Source organism: Callorhinchus milii, unplaced genomic scaffold, assembly GCF_018977255.1.
Source record: "Callorhinchus milii isolate IMCB2004 unplaced genomic scaffold, IMCB_Cmil_1.0 Scaffold2, whole genome shotgun sequence".
Taxonomy (NCBI): Eukaryota; Metazoa; Chordata; class Chondrichthyes; order Chimaeriformes; family Callorhinchidae; genus Callorhinchus; species Callorhinchus milii.
In genome coordinates, this window is record NW_024704743.1 from 87,277,652 (window position 1) to 87,301,203 (window position 23,552).

The 23,552-nt window shown below is 39.8% G+C and overlaps 1 protein-coding gene across 2 annotated transcripts in view; it reads left to right on the forward strand.

Moving 5' to 3' along the window:
* oxr1a (oxidation resistance 1a) overlaps nt 1-23,552 on the forward strand; it is a 270,847-nt gene that overhangs the window by 77,746 nt on the left and 169,549 nt on the right. For both annotated transcript variants that reach the window (XM_007902691.2, XM_007902692.2), the window contains exon 3: nt 19,344-19,543. In XM_007902691.2, the coding sequence (XP_007900882.1) occupies nt 19,344-19,543 (200 nt within the window). The remainder of the gene's footprint in view (nt 1-19,343; nt 19,544-23,552) is intronic.

Below are 23,552 nucleotides of genomic sequence, written 5' to 3' on the forward strand. Positions count from 1 at the left end.
TGTAGTTATTTGCTCACAATTATTAATTTTTCCCTGACAGCTACGACTTCAACACTGCTCAGCACTGAATATTAAGTGGCATAAGATTGGCTGCCAACAAAATAAATCTATCTAGTAGGGAATACAAACATCCTACAGGCTTCAATGGCAGTAATTGTACTTTGGTACAAGTTTAACCAACTTGAAGTTTATGATCTTATTTAAATCTGTCAGGGAATATTGCTCACTAGCATGTGGGATGAACCATCAAGAAAGAGGGAGGAATTGCAGAAAAATGTACTTAAGATCTTGGCACAGTGGAATAAGGGTGAAGGAAGGGGAAATGGCTATTGACACCGATATATCCATTAATTTCTGTGTGATCACAAGAATCAAAATATTAAGCTACTGGTAGTTTAACAATGTATCAGTCCTCATCTTCCCTTTACATCCTCCGGTTCCGGCTTGTTCTTACTAGCTTTTTTAATTTTGACTTTTTATTTTAATTGTTTTCTACCCGTTCTAGCTTTTTAGTTTAACCGTTCAATCTATTGCTTAGTTTTCTTTCTTCCATCTTCCAATTTCTATTCTGAAACAACCTTTTCTTGTTTCTAATTCATTTTACCCGGTTTGAAATCCAGCTGACAGGCCAGTTTTACACTCTGTCAAATGTTAAAAGATTGACATGTCCCTGTTTATTTATCACTCAAAGATTATGATGTATCACTCAATTAAAGTGAATGAATGGCCACAGCCATTGGGCTTGTGATTGTGATCTGGTGTAAATGTACGTCAGCAGAATTGTAATGGTTAATGTTGAATATTCCATTTCACCTTGTTTTGACTTCCCATCGGCAGTAAGTTACGACATCTTGTCAGTTCAAACTACTCAGATTTACTGCTCTTGCAAGCAGAAGTGAGCCATGGATATAGGCATAAGAACATGAATTATTATGGTCTTGCTGGTATGGGGCAGAAAATGGCAATGAAAACTAAGTGCTATAGGAGATTGTGAAACTGACTGTGCCTGCGGAACAGGACATCAAATTCAAACATCCCTTTTGTTTGTTTGGCAATACAACAGAAAGCTGATGGAAACCCCAAGACACCGTTGTCTGCAAGTCAGAAATATTTCTCAAATGCTGAGAACAGATAGGATGCAGATGTGTGCCCATCTGTAAAACAGCGTATGATATTCAGTAGGGAAAAACATATCCACATGGTCCGCCAATCCACTTACAACTGGGTTCCAACTTATTGCTAATTAAGCAGAGGCTTGTGGAGTAAGGAAACTTGGTCAAAGTTTCACCCTGCTGGGAATCAAGCCCAGGCCCTCTCGCTTGCAAGCCGAGTGCTCTGAGCACTAAGCTACAGTACTCCTAAATAAAATATCCAATGTAAGTTTGGAAGAAAGTACAAATCTGACCACAATTTTAATTGCCATACTTTACCATTTAATTGTGTTAACTTGTACCAATGTTCAATAATTACAATAAATTGTAATACTTTTTCATTTTGATTGATTCTTTAAACAGAATTACTTTCTGTGATAATTTTGCATGTACTTTCAAATTCTTTGCTGTCTTTTTTTGTTCCTCCATGTTGATTCATCATTCGCAATTCATGAACAGATTTTTGTACTTTGCTTTTACTTGGTTCAGCTTGTAAAGTTTCTGAAATGTTCTTATCGTTGGGCTGTTCTTTTACGTCGTGGATCCTGCTTTCATTAGTGTGTTGAATGTAGACCGTAGTTTTGCCTATGCCAGGTGAAGAATATCAATTAGTTTCTCATGAAAATATTGCCAGTGCAGAGTTCCCCTTGAAGTCCAGTCAGGACAATGCAATACAAATAGCATCTGCACACATATTGAATTGAGCAAAGGCTTTAAAATACACCATGACCTATCATCTTAAACATTCATTTTAGATTGGAAATTCAGTCAAGTATTAAATGTATTTCCTTCAGTTTGTAAAGGATACAAAACTGGGTCCAAATTAGGTGTGGGTATTGCAATGTCAGATTGCCGAGGCAGGAATGAAACTAGTCCAAAACAATTTGAAACACAATCAACCCAGCCCAAGCAATAGGAGAGAAATTCCACTTGGAACTAGATTTAATCAAAATAGCATAGTGTCAGAATTTGGCAAACTGTTGACTGAAGTCTTAAGTTTCAAGTAGGTTTTTGTTCTTAACATTTATAGAAAACTGATTTCAGAATTTCAGGCTTTATTTAAGAATTTGTCAAATTCTGGATGATCGGAAATGCTACGTAATGGAATAAATCCAGAACCAGGATTCCATCCAGGTGGAATTTCTCTCTAAATGTACCTTAATCTCAAAAGTACTATTCTTCAGCAGTATGAGGCTGCAACAACATCAACAAGAATTGCATTTAGATGGAGCCCTTCATATGGGACAGGGTGTGGGAGCTCTTAGACCATCCAAGACCTCATTGTCAATGAAAACATCAACATCCTCTCCCTCACCAAAACCCATGTCACTCCAGGCGACACCTTCCCAGAGGCCACACCACTCGGCTACACCTTCCATCATATCCCATGACCTAACCACCGTTGTGGTGGTGTGGTTCTCATCTACCATTCCCCACTTGGCCTATCCCCTTATTCCTCCTGAATCTTCCCCTCCTTTGAGCACCTTACCCTTTATCACCCCTCCAACCTTTCCCTCAAAATTCTCCTTATTTATTGCCCTCCCACACCTTCCTCCCTGACATCTCCACCCTCCTATCTTCCCTCTGCTCCAAATGCCTCCTCATCCTAGACAACTTCAACTTCCATTTTACCCCTTTCTGCTCTCCCTCTGCTGACTTCTCCTCATTCCTGTCTTCCCTCAGTTTCTTCCCCCACTGCCTCACTGATCAGGCCACCGAAACCCTCATGCATTCCTTCATTCCATCCAGGCTCAACTATACCAATGCCATGCTTGTCGGCCTCCCCAACTCCTCCGTCCATAGGCTGCGATCATCCAGAACTCAGCAACCCATGACCTCTCTCTCACCAGGCTCCGCGACTATTATCCCCATCCTCACCCGACTCCACTGGCTTCCCATCACACAGAGGGTACAGTTCAATTTTTTTAAAAAAATCATGTTTGATATAGTGCCATATCCAATTGGAACGTATCAAAGCAATTCACACAGTTACTTTGAAATGTAGCGATTGTTGTGAGGCGTTCCTTGCATTTTGATATTTGAGGCAAATGCAACAGCTAACGTGTGCCAGCTTGATCCCACAGCAATGAAATGAATGACCAATTAATCTGTTTCATGGTGAATTTTCACGAGGGAGAAATGTTGGCAAGGATGTTAGACCATCACAGCTGGCAGAGAGAGAAAAAGCTTTCATCCATTTAGTCTGGTTTGAATTCTAAAACAGCTGGAGAAATGAAAGGCAGTGGAGCAATCCAGTGTGTCACCCAATTCCAGCAATTCCTCTTTAAATTAACATTTATCAATTGTGCTTTAAAATATTCATCATTAAAAATGTATAGGAGATATCTTCAAGGTGTTATATGATGGAAAGATAGATGAAAATTTGTTATAAACAAAATATTTGTCAAACTATGCCATAAATGCTCTGAGACACTATCCCAGTTGAAGGGTGCTATATAATGTAAGTTGTATTGTTGCTGTAATTTTCTTCAGATTCCAGTGAACTGCTGGTGCCTCGCTTCCTCCCTGGCTCACTGCTTTCAGCCATTCTGCTTCAACATTAGGAACCTTTCCTGCAAAATCCCTCTGCCCTGCCCCGTTTCTCCCCTTTTTGAAGAAAGTGCTGTCAGCACCACCTCCTCCACATAGCGTGCATTTACAATGCACAGGAAGCGATGATAGCAGAACTTCCTGAACAAACACACACACTGTCGTCAGTGAAATGGCGACCCAGAAGTTGGCCATTTTTTGGTGCCTCTCTGATAACGTAAGAGTCCACTGAAATATTGGACCCATCTGACTGCCCAAAAATGTGTTTCCTTGTAAGAAGAAGATGCTGATACTGCAAATATCCTTGCATTTGACGTAATGCCTTTAACGTCCAAGCATTTCAAAACACTTCACTTCTCAGGGAATTTCAAATAGTGATTAATCGTGCAGCATTTGGTCATCTGGTCATGCAGCAGCATTTATGAATTAGTTATACAGTAGCCACGGAATCGCATGTAGTTGTACGGTTCATATTCACATTCAGGAGTCTCCGACTTCAGTGTGTTGGTTTCATCGTAGAGCACAACTCCATGCTTTGTGGCAACTCAGATGCTTGTTAGCTTACCACAAACTATTGCTGTGCACCTTCCTGATGCGTTGGAAGCAGGGAGATTTTGTGCAATCCTCATATGCCTGTGCCTCAGACATTCCCATTACTAATACCACAACTTATTTATTTCTATCTTTAGCATTAAATCCAACACAAGTCATTCTTCATTCACCAGAATTATTCCCCATAGGAAATTAAATCTGCCTGGCACCTTATTGACCTGAAGGTTTTTTTTATTCTACATAACTCTTATCAACAGGAATTAAATCACAAAAACGGTCCTGTTATCTCACAGTGCCTATGGGTTAGTTAAAAATCAGCTGTAATTATTCAATATAAATTTTTAATACATATTGAAAGTGGATGTATTAATGATTAAAGGAGCGGGGGTTTTCAGGCTTGAGGGTCAAAGATCGAGTATAAGCAGGCTGGAGGTCCATGAATCTGATCAATCTTTATTTAAACAGTCTTAGGCCAAACAATCTCATGGTTGCTTATAAATATGCACTCTGCTACAGGTTGGAAATACAGTTTTCAAATATAAATATTTGTAGCTCAGAGGAAAGCTAAGTGCAACATAGAAAAACAAGCCATTCAGCCCATCGAACATGTTCCACCAGTTTATTAGATCCTGACAGATCTTTTAATCCCAATCCCCTCACCTTTCCTCTTAATACCTTAATAGAGATCACCTACCCAAATTTGTCTTTTTTTCAAACTACCCTACTGATTCCACCTCATCAGTTTTCTGTGCAGGGAATTCCAAATCTTCAAAACACAACAAGAAATGTCTCCTGATCTCAGTTTTAACTGTGCTGGCTCTGATTGTAAGGCTATGCTCTCTCGCAGTGGACAAATTCCACCCCCTCTCCAAAACACAACCACTACACAGCCAAGCAATATTTTGACTGTACTGTATTGTTGTGCCCTTCTCGGCTTAAATGTATGGTCAAATTGTATTGACAGTCTGAAAATTTCTAGGGTGATAAAGAATAGATCTCTAAGAACCTGTTAAATTGGCACAAAATAATGCCCGTAAAGCACGATTTGTGAACTTCAGTTGGAATTGATCGACTATAAAGCTGTTACCCTGGGATAGAGTTTGCTATAATGGCATTTCAACTAAAACGTTCAATATTCTTAACTGTTTAAATAAAAAATTAAAAGAACATGAACCACCATGAATCAAACACAGAATTATAAGTTGAAATTCTGAATTATTATTTTAATGCTGGCATTTTATATTTGCCCAGAATTTCTTATAATTTTACTGGTGGTCCTTTGTGTAGCTAGTTGTTTAAAACCAAGTGCAGAGAAGGGCAATTTCCCCACTAAAAGTTGTTACCAAATGCTTCTATCAATTGGCAGCATGGATTTGTTTGGATGTAAGAGTATGTTGCAGTCCCTAACTCAGGAGGTTTGTGAATACTGTCCTTTAGCTGAGGTGTGGAAGCTCAGAAAGTTGTAGCATTTAGAAGAATAAAAATGAGTATGGTTAAAAGTTTCGGACTCTCTGCCAGGGTCCATAGTGCAGCAGGACTTGATGGACTCTGACTTGAAAAACAGATGTGATCCAGCTCTTTGAGCAATTGAGCAGATTAACAAGTCACAGAGATATACTTACCTGTTGTGCATTCTCACAATCAATGCTTTGTCTAGCAATTGATTTTGTGACTTTTATTCATAAACTCACATAAACCTTTCTCTGTTTCTAAGATGGAATGTCAGGAAGGGTTTGTTGTTAGTTATTCACTGCTTTCCCTCAGTCACTGCTGTCTTTGAATTATTTTGGTTTTAAAAACTAAAATGAGTGCAAACTCTCAGGCGCTTAGATGAAACAAGTGTGTGGTGATGACAGTGCTGTCAGTTTGCAAACAAGCTATTTGAAATGAATTTAATATCTCAAAAACAATGTGCATTTACATAGGGTCCTTCATGTAGAATAATGTCTCGGAACACTTTACAATGGTGTAGTAGATGCCTAACTGGGTGGGGAGGGAGGTGTGGGAGTCGGAGGAAGTAGACCATAGACACAGTCGAAGAAGCAGGTTTTAACATAGGTCTGAAAACCTGCATTGTGGAAAGGAGTTTTTCATTGTCCATGAGAATAAGTGATTTGGGGTTTTGGATCTAGAAGTTTCCAGGAAAGCAGCCTGAAATGTCCCTTAGTGTGAATTAACTGATCAAGATCATTGAGTGTGTACCTTTTCAGAATCCATTTCTTGAGATATACACCAGCAACTTGCGTTTGTAGGTGAGGGCGAGGAACTTGAAATTAATCCTGTTAGGTGGTTAGGAGCAGTGGAGCTTGGCGCAGATGGGGTTGATAAGTGTGTGAAGTTCTGTATGCAGGTGTGAAGGTTGGTGATGAAAATTTGGATGAGCTGAAACTTGTGAATAGTGGGACTGGGAAAGTGGCAAGGAGGACTTCTGACAGGTCGATTCAAGAGGTGCTGAAGGTGTGATTGAGCGCTTTGGCAGCACCTGCACCTTGCCCCCTTCTCTTTATCTGCTTTAAATCCCACCTAAAAACCTACCTCTTTGATCACACTTATGGTCATCTCTGTTTCTCCCTTGCTTGATAACTGACACTATGAAGTGCAATGAGATATTATCCTACATGAAGGGCACTATATATGATTTCAAGTTGTTTTGATATAAAGAGAAGGCAATGGGTTAAATTGGATTAGAACCAGGAATATGTGGTTCACAGAGATGAACGAGAGAGGAAAGGCAATCAAGGGGGAATAAAATGGTCAATGGTGTCAAAGGCAGCAGCCTGGCCAAGGAGGACTCAAAATCACAGTGAGCTCTAGTCACAGAGAGAAAGAGAAACAGAAAACATTGTTTGTGACTTTGACAAGGTGGCAGGATGGTTTGGATCAATAGAGGGGTGCTGAATGTTGCTTTAAACAAGGAGCAGAATAAAACAGGCTCAGAATATGAACCTGAAAAACATATATATGAAAAAAGCATGACTCAAAGGTGAAGCACAATCTCAAGATTACAAGATTGGTTTGGATGAAGAAATCTGAAAAAGATAGCACCATTGGGAATGCACAATATCCAGCCAGCTCAGTATATTCAATGCATCGTGCAGTTAGAGATTGACTCCCAGGGCAATCTGACGTGAAGGCTTAAATGGAGCCTATCTGGAAGGTACGTAACTCCTTCCTGGCATCTGCAGATTGACTCACGGGGCAGGCTGACAGGAAGGATTAAATGCAACCTGTCTAGAAGGCACATACCTCCTTCCTATCTATCACGTCACCAAATCAGATGGGAACAGGAGAAACCTGAAATGGGTCTCAAGATCCAGTGAACTTTGAGGATGGTAAAAATATGTCCATACTTACAACTATTAGACAGAGCTGGTACAGAACTCTTAACTCATCCTTCACTTCAACATTTTTATTTGAGTTTCCATAGTTATGGGAAGTTGATGCATGATGCCCTAATAATCACTATTAGGTGCTATAAGACATGGAATCCCTTAGCTCAGGTGTTGCCTCACAATTGAGAGGACCTGGGTTTGATTCCCGGGCAGGACGAAATGTTGGGCAAGTTTCCCTAAGCCACATGTCTCTGTTTACCTAGCAGTAAGTAGGAACCCGGTTGATAGTCAATTGGCAGATCGCTTTCTGGGGGTAATAACCCCTTCAAAAATAAAAAATAATTTGGTCAATCAATCCACGATCAATCAATCCACAAAATATAAAGTCAATCCACTGTGAAGTACTTTGAGACATCTCAACGACATGATAAGATGCTATATCAAATGCAAGGATTATTATTATTATTATTATTATCTCTTTATATATCTTTCTCCATTCTCTTGTAACAAAATAAATGCATTATTTAAATATATAATATGAATGACCTCCTCCCAATATTTTCTCCTCTTCTGCTGAAGCCACTGACATATGGTAGGATGTGTTTCCTTGGACACCATTCACCCTCTTGACATTTTGACCAAGGGACTGTGTTCAGATAGTGTAACGCTAACAGGCTATGCAAGTGTGGTTTTTACTTTGTCTGAGTCCTTCTTACATTGGGGAATGGCTTAAGTGAGGTGATGAGTTTCTATGTGTGTCAGATACCAAGAAAATTACATTGATTTAAACATAAGCTGAGATGTAAGAGCAGTTCTTAAAGGTTACAGGGAGCTGAATGGAGCTCAGATTGTTCAGAAACCACGCAATGAAAATAATCAACAGGAATGAATCCCAAGACCATGGTTTCCTAAATTAACAAATGATTTATTTTGTCCTTCCGACCTATTCATTAAGATCTTTTCTAATAGCTTAATGAAGATCTTTACTGCCTAAATAATGCCTTGAACATACATTAGCAGCATATTTAAAAGTACATTTAAACCCATAAGGCAGAATGAATGAAGCATTGTGGAGATGTTCTAGAAATGCCAAATAATGCTCAATAGCATAGTACTGAAAGGCTTGATAGTTCATGCATGAGACCAACTGTGTCTTGTAAATATAGAAGTATTTGCTATGCTTTGACAGAACCTCAGGGTAGCAAAGTAAAGTTCCATTGGTATCTTTTTTCCAGTGACTTTTTAAAAATAATTGGCTGTCACTATTTGCTCATATCAGAAGTGCAAGATGAAAAGAGAGAGATCAGACCCCAATTAATAGCAGTTGTGTGTTGAAAAATCATTCATGGAAGTCAATTTGAGTTAGATAATCACTCAATGTTATTCTTTCAAACAACTAAGGGATTGGAATGAGAAGCCTGGATCCTAGATAATGACATTCTCTAATGCAAGTCCGTCACAATGGATCATTTTTGGAATATTAAAACATAATGCACTCTCACAAGCTGTCATTTCATTGAAGCAAGTTAAAATAAGGGGCCAACATTAAAACAAAAAACAGGATTTCAGTTGTGATTCCAGATGTCATATGGGTTTATGAGATTTAATGCACAGAATAAATTCTTCTTTTAAAGAAATAAATGACCAAAATCTCACTCACTATTGTTTGTATTCTACTCATTATTTTCACTCTGCTGTAAAGCACCCTGGTTTGTGCCCTAGTGTTTCCTTGGGAGGGCTCGCAAGCTCCTACCGTCTGCCAGTGCCATTTATAATACTTGTGGACAAGCTAGTCATTTGGAATGTGAGCTTTTTGTCCTCTCCATCCTTCTTCATAATTTATTTTAACCATCAACAAAAGCAACCAGGAGCCCTACCTTACTAAAAAAGATAATCTTTTTACTATGTTGGATATGGAACACATTTCCAGCCACGATTTCTAATTAACATTTGACCAGGGTCCCCACTCATCAAGCAATGTCTTCCTCGAGGTCTGCTGCAACCCGGGATGTTAACATCCATTTCCCCACATAGTGGTATGTCAGCCTGAGTCCAAGTCCCACATCGGGAATTGGACTCACATCGTCTAAGCTGATATTCTGCAGTGGTGGGGGTGGAAGTTGTGTTGTGGCTGCTTGCCTCTCTGTAAACCAATCAAGGTGGATTCCAAGCCCTGGATGTACGAACGTGTGCTCATGATCTCGGACTCCAGTTAATACCTTCCAGCATCTGTTGCCCCACGCCTCAGAGTTTCCTCATCAGCTAACTGCTGGGAATCTGCCTTCAACATGGTGGGAGGACCCTTATAGCATGGTTTGTGATGTCCCAGTCATCTTGATGTTCTCGAGATCCAAGTTGAAGAGAAGTGTGAGTGAAGAAGGTCATTCGACCATTTGATCTCATCCTTCTACAGTAAGAACCAAAGAATTTTCCTGTCACCATATTGAGCCTTTCTTAAATGAGTCCAGTGACCTGGCTTCTATCCTCTTAGGAAAACTTGTTCCAGCTGTTGCTTACCCTCAATGTAAATGAATACTCTGTAGCTCTGCTGAAAATACCCTTCTTCCAGACAAACAGTCAAAGGCCAGTATTAACTTTTCATCTCTGCAACATGAGTAGAACTCCTTCTCGACTGCAGGAGAGAGAATCTCACCCATCTGCACAATTTCCAATCTTAGTCCAATTTTTTAGTGGCTACAAGATTGAGCACAAAGCAGGATACCATTTGTCAACAGTCCAGACTAATTTGACAAACAAACTTAGAGAAGCCATGGAGATGCAAATGAAGCAACTATTTTTTACATACAGCAAAATTGTGCAACCAACCATGAGGTAAATGATCTATTCATCTGAGGGATTCTTGGCCCCAAAGCACACAGTTCTTTTGGATTGTTAACATTCACATGAAGAACAGGGAGATGGGACTTTAGTTTGACAGCTGATTCGCAACAATGCAGCACTCCCCTCAGCACTGCAGTATCAACAACTACGTTTACATCTATATCACACCTTTCAGGTAGTCCCAAAGTGCTTCACAGAATTGGCTAGGAGTTCAAACTGAGGGTGGGGGCCGCTGAAGAATGTGCTCCCACCTGAGCTAAACTCGCATCTGACAGGAAAACCCATGTTTGGAATGGGAGATTTTAAAATAGATTCTAATATATCATAAGTGTTCACCCTGGCTCCAATAAAACCTTTTTTCCACTCAGGAGCAGAGTTGGACTGGGGGGACAGGAAATCGGGAAATTTCCCAAGCTCCCCTGTAAGTGGCTCTCGATGCTTGCCACCTTGTGCAGCCTAGTTCAGAAGTTCCATTTAAGCCTGACAAGGCTTTTAAAATGTGCAGATGATTTGTCAACCCTCACAAATCAGCCCCCATTTTTTCGTGACAATCCCCAGCCCTATTGGGTGGCTAATCTGTCACTGGTCAGGAGAATAGTTCAAATCACAGGAACGGGAATGCCTGATAAGAACAACTTCCTTTGCAGATCACTACAAGTTTGTAATAATTTGGTTTGACAATATTATTGGGAAATTTATTGCAGAAATGTTGCTGTGTAAATTTAAAGGAGGCAGTGTAGGTAGAGGGAAGGTACTTATACAGAGCAGATCACACAAGGAAGGAAAAGCTGACATTTACAATATGCTGTATCATAATCAGCTTCAGATCAGCTTCATTAACAATCAGAATTGTATTTTCAATTGGGTGCACATCTAGTTGAGTTGTTTTTTAATTGATTTAAATTAGTATTCAGAATTATTCAAATTGCCCCAGTTGATACATTTCATTTTTCTCACAAAAAAGGGACAATAAAAAATACATTCAATTCACTTTATAGTATATTCTGTGAAGCGCTTTGAGACGTTGCAAAAATGTGATAAGGCGCTATATCAAATGCAAGGATTATTAGTATTATCTCCTTTAAGCATCTAATCCTCTTTAACTGCAAATGAGAAACTAAGTGTAAGTACATTAGTTATGGTTTGAAAAAACTCATCTGGTGAGCAGGTAGATGCTTCATGTGTTAAAGATTTGTGTTGCTCTATTAAAATGCATTAGAACCTCTTTCCTACAAACTGCAGGTTTCCACATTTGTCTGTCACTTCAAAGTCACTATTGCAATTACTAGAATTACTGTCTATGTAAAAATCATGGTAAAAGCAAGAGATTTGGTTATACTGCCTGTCAATACTATGTCTAGACTCCCACTGGAACAATAATATCCTTACATTTCAAAATTCAATGTCTTCTCACATTGTTGAACATTTGAAAGAACTTCACAGGATTTATTATAAACTGTACTGATGAATGCAGCAGTCAATAAGCAAACAGCAAGTCCCACAAACAGCCATGAAGTGAATGACCAATTTTATGTTTTCTAGGATGCCTCTTTCTCAAATAGTTGCATGAGATCTTTAACAACCACCCACACAGGCAGTCAAGAATTCGGTTTAACATCACATCCTCCATAGAGCAATGTAAACTGTTTGTAATACACATCTGATGTGCTATGTGACATATTTTAGGACTAGAAGATGCTGACTGTTTTTATTTGGTCAGCTTAATAGCTGACATATAGAAGCCTATCTCCATGCTTAAGAGTCTTCAAATCAAACTAGTGAGAATTCCAAATGACAGTAAGGTGGTCTTGAGTTAGCAGGAACAGAGATTCTCTTTTTGGAAAAAAAAACTGTGTGTGTGTTAAACATAATGAGCAAATTAATGGTGACATTTCACTAAGTAACTCAACTTAGGTTTCTGGGATATCTGTGGACTTCCAAGTTATGTTTTTTTATGAATCATTGAAGTATCACAGCCTTTGTTACTTTGTTACATCCTGACCAACGTGCTGCTGACTGATGGAGAAATGTTCTGCTGAATTCAAATGCACAATTAATTGATCAAGAAATCTTTGTGTCACAACCATCCAGCCACTCCTTTGGTGATTCAATTTAAATAAAAGCATTGGAAAACACTGAATGAAAACCTGCATTTCACACAAAAGGCATCAGATTTTCAACAGGGCTGCAATCTCAGTGAGGCTTTTGACAACAGAATGAATTTATTCAGTGGGTGGAACATAAAGTCTAGGTACTCATCTCATCAAGCAAGACAATACTTGATGGGATTGTAACACCTGGATAATTTTATTTCAGTTGTTCTTATTATAGCAAGTTTAACTGTCATTTTCGAACAGCATCAAAAGACTTGTTTTTAACCTTTCTTCCAAGAAGGCTTGGAATGAGAGAAGGCAACTTGGCTCACTACTTCCAAAGACCATTCTACTCAATTTTGTGAGGGAAGGTTATGCACTTGTGATCTAGGCTGACACTCCAGTGCAGTAATGGGGGAGTATTGCATTGTCAATGGTGCCGTCCTAGGAATGAGATGATACACTGAGGTCCCGTCTGCCTGTTCAACAACAAGCTACAACAACAAGATTATATTTGTATAGCGCCTTTCACGTCAGGAGGATCAGGTTGATATTAAAAATATATTGACACTATTTGAAGTGCGAAGAAAGTTTCTCCCAGTTTCCTGGCAAACAATCCCCCAGATAAATCAGTCATTCACTGTTCATTCATGGCAGGAACATGCTATATTCATGGCTGCTGTGCACAGATTGGATTTACATTTGCCTACAAACACAAAGTCATTGTACTTTATAACATTTCCCTGACGTTCTTTGATATATTTTGACTTCATAGACAACATATGAAATGCAAGGATTATTATTACTAGGGCAACTCCATTATAATGCAGTTAATAATAACTAATCTTTGCATTTGATATAGCGTTTTTCATGTCTTCTAGACGTCTCAAAGCGCTTCACAGAATATACTGTAAAGTGAATGGACTGTATATTTGTGGGCAAAACTCAGCAGCCAGTTGTGCAAAGCAGTGCCACAAACAGTCGTGGATTGAAGTGACCAATTTGTTATTGTTTTTTCTTGAGGGATTATTTTCAGGCATGTGGAGTAAGGAAACTTGCCCACAGCTCCGCCCTGCTGGGAATCGAATCCAAGTTTCTCGCTTGTGAGGCGAGTGCTCTAACCACTGAGCTAAAGGACTCCAGTTGTTTCAGCATTCCAGAGGCTCCGTAATAAGCAAAACATGAAAAAACCTGACTTCCATGTCATTACTGCTGATGACACTTTGTGCATGCTGCATGTGCATGAAACATGACTTCTTTCTTGCCACATGATGGAAGTCACATGCTTTCTGCGCATGTACAACGCACAGGAAGTGATGGTGGAGGTGCCCTAAATTTAGTCATTGTCAATACTAGAAGTCAGGTGTCCCAAACTTTCAGTTAACGTGGGTCCAACATGCCAGCACTATGGTGCAGTCAAGCTAATACTAGGGCATTGTAATAGGGTTACCCTGTATTAAGATTCTGCAATGTATTCTGCTTCTTGACTGCATCAAGAAGACTACCTATGTGTTTCAACTATATAAACATTCAATCCACACATGTTATTCTCTCTGTGTCCTTAATTCTTTGGTTGAGGGTAAATTTACCAATGTTATCAGGCTGTACTTATACAGTGATAGGAAAATACCATTGTAAAATGCACATTGGAATGGTTAGTAATTTTCCCAACCAGCAGAGTTAATTAATTCATAGTTTAGTTTTCTATAATACAGGTTATATTGCACATGAACACAAGGTGAATTTTCAAATATTATCGAATGATTCATGGTTGATCCCAAAAGGAGACAGTAATTTTGTGTGCCAGTGAGATAAGGGTTAAAGAATGACTGGATGATGAATTATTGTTCTCTGGGGGACATTTCGGCAATCCATATAATTTTGTGTCAAGTGTGATCAACAACTGGCAGGTCACGCCTGAAAACCTTCCTATTCAACCGTGCCTATGGTCACCCCCACCCCACCTGGCTCAGCGTCGTACTGGGTCACTGACACGTACAGGGACCCTACCCTGCATGAGGAGTGCTATATAAATGCAAGTTGTTGTAATTTTTATCCAGGCCGTTCTTTGGTGGAAGTGTCCACAAATTGAAACACAGAGGCTTCACTGGAGAAAATATATATTTTTTCTAGCTTTTTTTTGTATGACATCAATAACAGTTTAAAGGGTTTTCGGTAGGACTGTGACAAATGTCGGCCTGGCTCAGTTGGCAGCACTCTCGCCTCCAAGTCAAGCTCCTCATTGGGACTTTGAACTCATAGCCTAGGCTGACATTTCAGTGCTGGGTGAGTCACTGGATCATCAGAAGTGTCATCTTTTGGATGAGACATTAAACCAAGGTCCCATCTGCCTGCTCAGATTAAAGATTCAATGGCACTATTTGAAAATGGAAGGAAGTTCCTCCTGACGTCCTGACGTTAAAGGTTGTATTAACATAAATGTATCAGAGTGTGAAATGTCAGTGGTGTACAAACTAATTACAACAGAGCTTTCCAATGCATAGCACTTTGAATTTTATATTTTCTGAACACAACAATTTTGTTCTGCGTGCATGGTTGCTGGCACCAATCCCCCAGATTGGTCATTCACTGCATGGCTGTTTGTGGGTCATTGCTGTGCACAAATTGGCTGCCACTTTTGCCTATGAATACACAGTCGCTGCACTTAAGTAAATCTTGTGAAGAGTTTATTCGACATGATAAGGTGTTACATCAAATGCAGGGATTGTTGTTATTGTTAACTATATGGGTAAGTGAGTACATTTACTATTGATACAGTATTACTACTTTCATGTACTCAAGCTGTGAGTCATATTTCCTTCGGACCATCTGGCCTTCACTAATAATCCATGTGGGCAATGCATATCCTCCATTAAATATATAATATTTAATCCTTCATGACTATTTAAGTTGGAAGTTTATTCCAGAATGTCAGAGAAAGGCTTTGTCAGTATATTTCTTTATTAGTGCAGTAAAAAGGCATTTTTCCCAGTTATTTTAGACAGTTTCGGTATTTACAGGAAAACAATTATCATGTTTTTAACAATTGTATGATTCTGAGAGTCACAAATTCCCAGGAAAATCACATGAGATATTTGGATGAAGATGATGCTGCACCTCATTTGATCTCATCTTTGCAGAATACTCACTTCCCATGACAAGATCAAACTGTTAGTTAATCCAACATGCCAGTCTTTACCACCCATCTTAGTAAGCGGGCCAGCTGTTCGTTATCCTCTGCATAATGCATTACTTTTCAGTGGCTGACATAAGATTATCCATCTTAACCCTGAACCTGCGATCTAGTGTTATGTTGGCTTGTCGTATCTGAAATAAACCGGCCAAAAAATTCTGATCACTCTCTCAAGGGGTCCATATAATTGTAGAAGTTGGGCAGCGATTGAGACAATGATTTCCAGCGATTGATATCTTGGAATGTATGGCCTGATACTACTTGGCAGCATTCATGATAAATTCCAGTCTTCCGATTGTGCATGCAAATCTAAGATGAGCAACAAAATAATTCAGACAAAGCAAAATCCAGTTGTCTGATTTTGAATTTCAGCTGTAGGATCTGTAGTTAGATTCATAGATTTATAGAATGTTACGGCACAGAAGGAGGCCATTCGGCCCATCAAGTCTGCGCCAGCTCTTTGACAGAGCAAATCACTTTCACTAACCCCAATCACCAGCTTTCTCCCCATAACCCTGCAAACCCGTCTTCCCCAGATACCTATCCAGTTCTCTCTTAAAAGCTGTTATCGAATCAGACTTCACTACCCTTTCAGGCAGATCATTCCAAATTCGAACAACTCGCTGAGTGAAAAAATTTCTTCTAACCTCCCCTCTGCTTCTTTTGGTAGATATCTTAAGACTGTGACCACGGGTCACAGATATACCTACCAGCGGAAACAGCTTTTCCCTATCTAGCCTGTCGAAACCTTTCATGATCTTCAAGACCTCTATCAGATCCCCGCGTAACCTTCTCTGCTCTAATGGGAAAAGTCCTAACCTCTCCAGCCTGTCCTCATAGCTAAGGTTCCCCATTCCTGGTATCATTCTCGTGAATCTCCTCTGCACCCTTTCCAGTGCCTTAATGTTCTTCCTGAAGTAAGGTGCCCAGAACTGGACACAGTACTCCAGCTGAGGCCTAACCAGTGTTTTGTATAGATTAACCACAACCTCCCTACTCTTATACTCTATGCCCCTACTAATAAAGCTCAGTACACCAAATGCCTTTTTTACTGCCTTATCTACCTGCCCCGCAATCTTTAATGATTCGCTTACTTGAACACCCAGATCTCTCTGTACGTTCACCCCCCCTTAAGATTGAGCTACCAAGTCTATAATGCCTCCTATCATTTTTCCGACCTAAGTGTATCCCCTCACACTTATCCACATTGAAATCCATCTGCCACATGTCAGCCCATTCCACCATTCTGTGTATGTCTGCTTGCAGTTGGTTACAGTCCTCCTCACTATTTACTACCCTACCTAACTTTGTATCATCTGCAAACTTGGAAATAGTGCTCTCTATGCCCAAGTCCAGATCATTAATATATATTAGAAAGAGCAGTGGTCCCAATACTGATCCCTGGGGGACACTGCTGCACACCTCCTTCCATTTCGAGAAACACCCATTAACCACCTCCCTCTGCTTTCTGTCACTCAGCCAGTTCTTAATCCAAACTGCCACTGTCCCCTTAATAACGTGGGCCTCTAATTTTTTTATTAATCTCTTATGCGGTACTGTGTCAAAAGCCTTTTTGAAATCCATGTACATAACGTCCACCACATTTCTCTCATCAACCCTCGCAGTCACCTCTTCGAAAAATCCATGTTGGCTGTCTCTAATTACCTCATGTTCCTCTAAGTAGAGATTTATTCTGTTCCGGATTATGGTCTCCAGTAGTTTTCCTACTACCGAAGTTAAACTGACTGGCCTGTAATTTCCGGGTTTGTCTTTCTGCCCCTTTTTGGAGAGGGGGGTAACATTAGCCACTCTCCAGTCTCTTGGCACCACTCCTGTGTCCAATGAAGATTGAAATATAATGGCCAAAGCCTCCGCTATTTGAACCCGTATCTCCCACAGCAACCTTGGGTGAAACCCATCTGTCCTGGTGACTTATCAATTTTAAGCCCAGCCAATCTTTTCAGAACTTCCTCTCTGTCTATAGTAATCTGATCTATTTCATCTACCCTCTCATCCAATACTGCGGCATTTGGGGCATCCATTTCCGTTGTGAAGACAGATGCAAAGTACTCGTTCAGTACATCAGCTATACCCTCTGCCTCCACAACAAGATTGCCGTCATTGTCTTTGATTGGCCCCACCCTACCTTTAACTAATCTTTTTTCCTTTATGTGCTTGTAAAATATTTTAGGATTCCCCTTTATGTTATCCGCTAACCTCTTCTCATGCGATCTTTTAGCCTGTCTTATCACTAGTTACCATGTTAATGTATTAGACAACACACAGTTAAAAGGCAAGTGATGTGTTCACCGTGAAGAATGAAAGTTTTTTTTTAACCTTATTAATCCTGATAGTTTTTATTCTTCTCTTGCCCAAATATAGCGCTGTTCAATTAGAACGCATCCTGTTTGAGCACAGATTTGCTTAGACAGATTTGTCAAGTGTGGAAGCATGCAACACTCAGCTGACAAAGGCTGGATGTCACTTCTCATGAACATGATGTGATTTTTTGGATAGCTCTTTTCAAAGAGCTGGCACACACACGACAGGCTGAATGGCCTCCTTCTGTGCTGTATAATTCTATGATTCATGAAGCAAGTGAAGTCATGCTAGCACGGGACATAGAAAGTGACATCGCCACTGCCTGGTGACCATTTTCTTCCAACGTGTTACAACACAATGTCTCTATTTTTGGATCTGAGCCATTGCATTTTTGCTAGGCTGCCCTGTAGCTGTTTGCTATTACTGAATGCTCAATATTCTAGCTGTTGCAGCAAAGAGTGGGGATTCATTCTCATTGGACTCTTAATGGAGAAGAGTGAGGTTCATTCATACACGTGCATTCATTAGGCAAAAAAGATAATTACTACAGACAGTAATAAATCAAAATGCCCACTCATCATGTTGACACTTTTTTTTAATTATGATATTTTACCATAATGATAGGAAGAATTGAGAAAGTTCAGGCGTTGGTCGTGAAGGAATTGCGATATATCAGTAAAGTGGAAAACCTTATTGCCACTGATTGTTGAATAGACGATAAAAGATTAAGAAGTTTATTATTCAACATAATTGTTGAAAATTAGTTAACCCAAATTGTACTATGTTTTAGTATTGAACTTTCCAATGTATAGTATTCCCTCATGTCAGCCAAGATTGTGAGTTCAAAGTCCCAACATGAGGCTTGAACCGACAACCGCGATTAAAAGGCAAGAGTGCTACCAACTGAGTCAAGCTACCACCATGACCAGAATCTGACACCACAAACACCCAATTTTTGGCTGGTCAATTTTCTCACCTCCACTTCTCAAAACTGGTGATCATTCCTGGGGTATATTGTTGCAAGCTTCAACTACCCAGGTGGAAAATGTCCATTTTGGGACTTTTATGAAGAGCAGGAGTGAACATAGAGAGGACAAGGGTTTCTCCAAATCCTCTAAATTTCTCCCATCCACTTGAGCCATTGATTGTAGCCCTTCAGGAGCTGATTGAATAGATAATGATATCACTGTCCATTTTGTGGTTTGTGATTGAAAGGTGTGAAGAGCATTATGTAAAATAACCACAGTAGAAAGCGTGTCCCTCCTCGTGTGCACTAAGATAAATATTTGATTGTCTCCCTGTTTTACAGACTGAAGAAAAAGTCCCAGTCGGTGGACATAACCTCCCAAGGATTTGGCAATCCATTGGCAGCCAATGATGCATCATCACAAACCAGCAAGTCCTCTACTGTTGCCAAGACAACTACATTAGAGGAGGTGCAGAACAATGCTGCCAATACGCAGAGACGCAACACCAGGCGGAGTGAACTCAAGAGATATTATACAATAGGTATGTGGAGTGCTTCATACCCAATTGATGCTGAAGCATCACACAACCATATAATCTTGAAAATCAGTTGCTGTCAATTCAGATTATCTTTGTTTCATATTAATGTGGTTTGGGAACCATTGAGATAGTATTCATATTTCAAGAATTGTGATGTTCAGAAATTAGTTTGTTTGCAGATTATATTATGAAATTATGGGGTAAGTGAAATAGGACGTTAGCATGGAGCTGGTTGGTTGTTTTACTCACTTTGTAGCACATGAGGTTTCCTGAAACATAAGCAGTGAGATATGTTATCTTTGCTTTGTCTCTCAATTGGTTAAAAATGATTATTGATATTAATGTTAACTAATTTATAATTTATAGTGAATATTCTAGAATTATGAGGCGGTCTAACGGGTAAATAGGGAAAAGCTATTTCACTTGTAGCGAAGTCAGTGACTAGGGTTTCAGGGTTGATAGCAAAAGGAGATCTTAGGCAAAATTATTTCACTCAAGAGAGTTGTTGGGATGTGGAATGCCCTGCCATGTAAGATGGTAGAGATGGTCTGTTTTGGGTTTCAAGAGGAAAGTAGACAGATATATGAAGGATAGAGGCTTGAAAGAGTGTGTAGATATGCATTGGGAAGTGGGATTGAAAGAGAACCTTGCTCTGAGAGCTGGTGCAGAATTGATGGGCCAAATGGCCTTCTTTGAGGTAAGTTTCTATGAATTACTATTATTATTAGCAACTGCTATATATCAAGCACATTACATTATTAGAGCATTGTTCTGTTTGTGGCACAATATATACAATAGTTGATCTGTTTATATGAATTCCAGTTTATATATGCTTCACTCTGCTCAATCACTGATGTTATTTCAGAGCTCTGCAAAGTCAGGGACCATTCCTGCCTCCCACCACAATTTTTATGTATAATTACAAAATGTGCTGTGCAATGTAGAAAATAGACCTGATACCATATTCTACTGGGGGACGAAAGTTCTTTCAAATGATTTGGAGATTTCCCAGATAAATTATGGAGGGATTCCTCCACTAGGCTGCTACTTAATCATCACATTCCTAATAGTGATTCAAGTGCCTGCAAAACTAGTATTGTGTGAAAATCTACTTTGTATTATTTCCAGTGATTTACTGTGATTTACTTCTCTCCACAGCCATGTGTTGATGGTAGTTGTGTTGATCTAGTATTAACATGACATAGATCAAGGTGCTTAAGTTGTGCCATAGCTGAGCAATTTGTGGTGCTAGGTAGTGCTGGACACCAGCTTGATTGTTGCCTCAAAATATTGTGATTCTGATGAAGGATTGTTATAGACCAAAAGCTTTACAGAAACTTTTCTCAAATTGTAATGGGCACAGAATTTGTATAAGCCGATAAACACAAACACTACGAATCAGGAAAATTAAAAATAAACTTAAAAGGAAATCTCCAAAAGTATTCCCAAAAGTTTGTAGTTCAATAAAGACAGCTTTGGATTGCACATTTTGACAATGTAATTTCAAATATCATATTTTCCAAGCCGATATTACCAAACCCTATCCTTCTGGGGAGTGCTGCCTCTTGGAATCAAAGCTAAACAATCAACTGAAGACTGAGAGGAGAAACACTTTGTGTATCTATAAATTCTCCTTTGAACTCAAACCTGGGTACAGAGAACTTCAAAGATGTATTGCATTTAATCAGTGATTGTGATCCACAAGCCTCACCTTCTCTGAACAAAAAGATATGAAGTAAAATATCTTCACTTCCATTGATAGATGAGAACAGTTTTCCTGTCAGAAATCTTGAGGTGAAACTCGTTTTGCACCTAAGTGTAGCCACTTGGATTATGCAATATGATAATGGGATTTTCCTTTTATAAGTGCACATGCTTTAAAGTTGCTACTTAGTGACATAAAGAATTTCATCCCCATTGTCCCTTCCATATATTTAGATCACTATGAAATTCAGAATATGCAACTGGTACTCATTGGGGTCTATATTTAATAGTTGGTTTGACAGCCCATATATAAAACATGGGAATTGGGTTATCCTTGTACAAATTACAAACCAAAGCCAGTAATAATGTGATTGTGATGGTAGGGTGGGTATTTTGGAAGGTTGAGATCAAATGAACATTTGCCATCCAAAAACAATCTTGAGATCAATCTAAAATATTATAGAATTGCCTTGGACCCTGAGTCCTGTGCCTGAATGTTGAGCAACCATTGACACAAATGGCAGAGTCGAGAAACAGTAATTTTATATTCAGTTCAACACGTTTCCAAGAAATGAATTGAATTTAATTGCAGTTTTTTTCAAAGTAGTACCTTATATGATTGAGTGATAATATTTTTTCCAGCACAACTGATAAGTTATAAGAATCTAAATTCCATGCATTGTCTGTCAACAAAATAATTTGAAAGGGACATAATTTAGTGCAAAATCTAAAACTTATTTTGGTAAATACACACCAGAGGCAGGTTGGCAAGGGCCAAGGCTTGGGAACTGCAGAGTGTGCAATGGGCTATTGTAATTTGACCAGCTAAAACTCCCTTTAACTTGCCACTAAGAGCACTGTCTGGCAAGCTTCCCATACCGTTTCTGTCAGTATCATCCTGCCCATTAGGCTTTCAGGTCTACCAGGAGCTGAGTGGGAAGAAACCTTATAACCCTCTAAGTCTGCCCCTCCAAAGCATACTGATGAGCCAAACTGGCTGATCTAAGCATTGATTTGAATTATTGCAGAAATGTCTGACTCAGGAACCAATACGCCACTAAGGATTGTCATAATTCCAACATTCCTTTGCCAAGCATGTTATGTTTGAGCCAGTTCAGCTCCAAGGAGACCCCACTTACCTCCCCCTACCCCAAAGAAGGATACATTATACTTATGGATGTGGTGGCCTCTTTGTTGGTGGCAATAGGAGGAATAATTGGTGCTCAGGTGCAGGACAACACTTTCCTTAAATGTTTGGAGTCAGTTGGGTGTTACTGACTACATTGTGGTCATAGTGCTCATGCCCTGTTAAGTGCTGGACTTGGGGTACACTTTTGAATGTCCTCCAGCATCTCTTGGGTGGACCAACATGTTGATGTCTGCTTTCTTCATGAAGTTTGCTGATATTCTAGCCCTCAGCTCAGCTGCCAGGCCCCTTGTGATTGCACGTCTAACCTTGTATTTGGCAGGGGTTCAAAGAAGCAACACTCACAAAATATACAGTCAATTCACTTTACAGTATACAACAACAACAAAATTACATTTATGGAGCGCCTTTCACGTTGGGAGGACGTCCCAAAGCCCTGAACAGTCAGGTGTCTGGGCCCGAGCATGGGGGAGGTGTGGAGTAGGGGTGAGGGAAGGCAGAGAGGTGGGAGGGAGACCAAAGACACAGTCGAAGAGAAGGGTCTTGAGACCAACCTTGAAGGAAGCAAGGGAGGAAGTGAGGCGAAGGGACCATGGGATGGAGTTCCAGAGTGTGGGGACAGAGGGGCTGAAAGCCCGGCCACCGATGGTAGGGCGGGAGACATGGAGCAGGCCGGAGCCCGATGAACGGAGGGAGCGGGCAGGTTGGTAGGGATATTCTGTGAAGCACTTTGAAAATTCTCAACGATGTGATCAGGAGCTATATCAAATGCAATATTAGTATCAAACAACTTCTCCTCCTGCTCCTAAAGTGCAAGCTGCAAGCTGAAGCTGACTAGGAGGATAAACCGCTTCAACTAACCATCTGCTCATGGTTACTGTCTCTTTGACTTGATTTACAACTTCACAGTTTACAGATTTCAGGCTTGTCTGTACTTTTCACTGATTCAATTTTCCAAAACCATACATTTAAAGAACATTATTGTAGTCGGAAATTTAAAAAGATCAATTGACCCCAGGGCCTGAATGTAAGTTTTTCAAACCATATTGAATTGTTCAGGGATATCATGTATGACATGGCTAGCTGGTTTGTTCTTGTACTGCGATACACAGGGTGAAGAAGACATAGACAGGGAGCATGGTTTCAATAGTCAAAGGAGTG